The 3,528-nt window shown below is 35.7% G+C and overlaps 1 protein-coding gene across 3 annotated transcripts in view; it reads left to right on the forward strand.

Annotated features, from left to right (window-relative positions):
* The window catches only part of pigh (phosphatidylinositol glycan anchor biosynthesis, class H), a 4,831-nt gene extending 1,958 nt beyond the window's left edge, over positions 1–2,873 (forward strand). Inside the window, exons 1-5 of one of the 3 annotated variants that reach the window (XM_016294520.1) lie at positions 1,022–1,733; positions 1,828–2,037; positions 2,134–2,217; positions 2,314–2,401; positions 2,500–2,529. In XM_016294520.1, the coding sequence (XP_016150006.1) occupies positions 1,557–1,733; positions 1,828–2,037; positions 2,134–2,217; positions 2,314–2,388 (546 nt within the window). In that variant the 5' untranslated portion in view covers positions 1,022–1,556 and the 3' untranslated portion in view covers positions 2,389–2,401; positions 2,500–2,529. Of the gene's footprint in view, positions 1–1,021; positions 1,734–1,827; positions 2,038–2,133; positions 2,218–2,313; positions 2,402–2,499 lie in introns of those variants that run through there. The other 2 variants (XM_016294513.1, XM_016294527.1) reach the window with 2 other exon arrangements.
* The last annotated feature ends 655 nt before the right edge of the window (positions 2,874–3,528 follow it).

The raw sequence follows: 3,528 nt of genomic DNA on the forward strand, positions 1-3,528 counted from the left end.
GTACTCAAGCTAGCTGAGCTTAGCATACGTGTCTGTAAAAACACCTCAAATTTCAAAGACTACAAATACTAGGGGGTTAGAAATATGACTAATGCAGCTGAATTAATAACGGTTTAGTGTCGTACAGACTGTCCTTAAAGTACGTTCACCCAACAACACAGCTTTGACCGAACAAAACAAGCTGATTTCGAGCCAGAATCACACCGCAGTTTTCATCAAGCAAGCTGCTGAATTCCCTGAAACATCGCACGCGACAACGACCCTTTGTTAAACACAAATTAATAAGCCGGTTGATGTCAAGATAACTGTTTTTCCCCACCAGCTTGTAAAATGATTCCCCTCCCCGGTAGATTCGGGTAAATGTTGTTGCCAGGTCAAATCAGCTGATCGGCTTGTTTTCACTGGAGCGGCTGTCGAAGGTTACCAGCCGCAAAGACCGATGGGAAACGGAGTCCATTCTCCACACAAGCCAAATTTACTTATAGGATGTGATAGGAGAGTTTGGCTGGTGAGTAGTCAACAGCTATATGATTTCAAAAACAAGAACATGTTTGGGAACCGAGGGGACGGACTACTAAACATACTTCAAATCTTAAAAGTATGTTTACAAAAAAAAAAAACTCTAGTCTGCTTGCAGATGAAATAAAGTTAATGAACACTTTTGTTTCTTAACACTTAAACTTAAAGTGCACTTTGCAATGTAAAAATAATTTAAAAGTACATTTTAAATTATTTTCATCTTTTGTTGTGCTTTAAAGAAGTACACTTAATATGTAGACTAACATATTAAAGCACATGTGAAGCACTTGATAAAAAAGTAACTGTTATTTATTTTTAGATTTAAAGTTTAGACTTTCATTTAATTGTAAATAGTGTACAAATTAGTTCACCCTTATATTCGTCAAAATATATTCTTTTAAAGAATGTTGTACTCTTTTAAAAAAGTAGCATAAAGTGTAAAGTCCCTTGTGTTAATTTTCACAGAGATTAAGCTGTTAAAAAGTCACCTTTATAACTTGTAAACATAAATCATTGTGTGGACCATATTCAGACAACATTTAATTTTTCACTAATGAAAGCAAGGATCTGAAGGACAGACATGCAGACCATTCTAAACGTTTTACTGTCTTACATGGTTGTGAAAATTTGACCGTATAGAACCTGTATATACAAAAATCCCATCAATTTTTTTTTTACACAATACATTAATTTGATTATTATATTTATTTTTTTAAACATGCATTTCAAATAAATGGCTGACATCCAGGTACACAACAGTAGCAACAACCCACTGAACTGACTGTCTGGGCCTCATTTTTATTCACGGAAAATGAAATAATAGGCCTGTCTACCCTGAAATGGTCAATTAGAGCGAATTCTTACATTTTCCACACCCCAGTCCAGTAGGGGGCGGAAAACTTCGTTTCTATTAATGTTCCAACGCCATACCCCATACGAAGAAGATTCCGCTGTTTGTTGTCAAGTGACCGTCAAAGCAAAGCTATTTAATCCGAAATCCTTATTCATATAATGTTCTGAGTCTGACGGTGATCAACATGGCCGAGGAAGAGTTCACAGACATAAATGGCAACTCGATTTCTTTAGACTGCCAAACTCACTCTGCTTTCTGCCGAGAGTTCACAGTCACCTCGCCGAAACTGTCCTTGCGCAAGGTGATGGTCTACACCTGCTTCGTTTGGTTATTTGCTTATGCTGTATTTTTCTTCACCGAGGTAAGAACATTTTATACTGTAAGAATATGAACTCGTAAGCTTTCTAATACTAAAATGAGTTTATTCTTCTAATAACGACTTATTTAATGTCTAGAACACGGCTGTCCTGTCGAGTGCCATTATCCTCACTTTGGTTGGGATGATGATTCATATTCACTTCGTGAAGGTGGACCATGAGACCCTTCTCATAATCGGCTCCCTCGGTGTCCAGCTGTCTTCATCTTATGCATCTGGGCGAGAAAGCACGATCTTCATTGAGATGAGCAAGCTGAAAGACATTGTCATCAACGAGGCTGTTTATATGGTAAACATGCCGTTTTCTCCAGTGACTCTTGTGCATGATGGACATTTTGATCTAGAAACGGTCCAAAATAATCACTCTTGTATGTTTCCACCTCAGCACAGCATTATATACTATCTGTGCATTCTGATCAAGGACCCAGCAGATCCTGAGACAGTGGCCAGTGTTGTCCCTCTTTTCAATGTAAGAAGCAGCTGCTGTTGTTCTATTGCAAAAGCAAAATGAAAAGAATCTTTGGGATGTCAGTCTGTAAATTAACATTTTGCATTCTTCCGCCAGAGTTCAAAGCCTCGGCTGAATTGTTTGGTTCAAGTGTACAGGAGCTGTCAAGAGATTCTAGCACAGACCAGATGACACGGAGGTAATGGTTCGTGTTATGCTTCATACTATACATGTTTTACATGAATGACATATTTCTGTCTGTGTCTATAAATGTTTTATGGCTCTATCTCTTTTACTTTGCAGAGTCTTTCTTTGAAACAGGATAAAGATCGGGGGAAAAAACTCCAGAATGAACCATAAGTGTACTGTTGGTCATTTTTGTATTATCTACACTACATTTTTCTGTTGCATGTAGTGGTTTGTTAGATTTTGCATCCACAAACTTGCTGGTTACAGTATACCTGATTTAAAAACATTATTTTATGATCAGACATTTCATATTTGTTAGTGCTTTTATTATTTTTCATATACAAATTTTTTTGATATTTAAACTTTTTGTAGTAAATGTTTTTAATGTTTCCTATATTAATATTGCAATGAATATAGCTGATGGGTTTTCCTTCTGATTCTGACCTTAATTAGCCACTAGGGGGACATGTGTGCCAATTTTTGATATCTGGAACAAAATCAGTTTATTATTAATGATTTTCGTAATCTCCTATTTTAATGTTTTAACCATATGACATTTTAATTAGTCATTTTGTTAGTAATTTATAATTTTTTTCCTATTAAAAAATTTAAAATAAAGCTGTTTTACTTAAAAAATACAATACAGAGATTTTTTTTATTTATTTTTTTTAAGTATGGCAAATTAGTGTATTCATCTTTTAAAGCAGATTTTACTTGGGCACCATTGTTGTGGGTCACTTGAGGGATTATGCTAATGCATCTCATTTACTTTCTGGTGGGTCAGCATTTAACTGTGTTCCCGCTTTTGTCAGGTTGTCTTGTTACCCAAAGTTAGCATACAAACTCAACTCACTGTAAGTTTATCTGGGATTTCTCTTATTGCAGATTTCACAGCACCACAAAGCTTCTGAGTTACTTAGGTGATTAAAAAATGAAGTAGTTGAATCAATAGTTATTTTATCGATGCCTGGATTACATTTAACATTTTATAAATAGGAAGTGGAAATGTCTGTACCAAGTAAATGCTTTCTAGAGGTCAGACAACAGAAGGCAAATGAAGCTTTCTTGCAATATCAGGTTCATCGTATTTCTGGTGTGCAGCTGTTGTGAACATCCATCAGATTATAGCTCTTACTGTGGTTT

Source organism: Sinocyclocheilus grahami, unplaced genomic scaffold (genome assembly GCF_001515645.1).
Source record: "Sinocyclocheilus grahami isolate Dianchi unplaced genomic scaffold, SAMN03320097.WGS_v1.1 scaffold15.1, whole genome shotgun sequence".
Taxonomy (NCBI): Eukaryota; Metazoa; Chordata; class Actinopteri; order Cypriniformes; family Cyprinidae; genus Sinocyclocheilus; species Sinocyclocheilus grahami.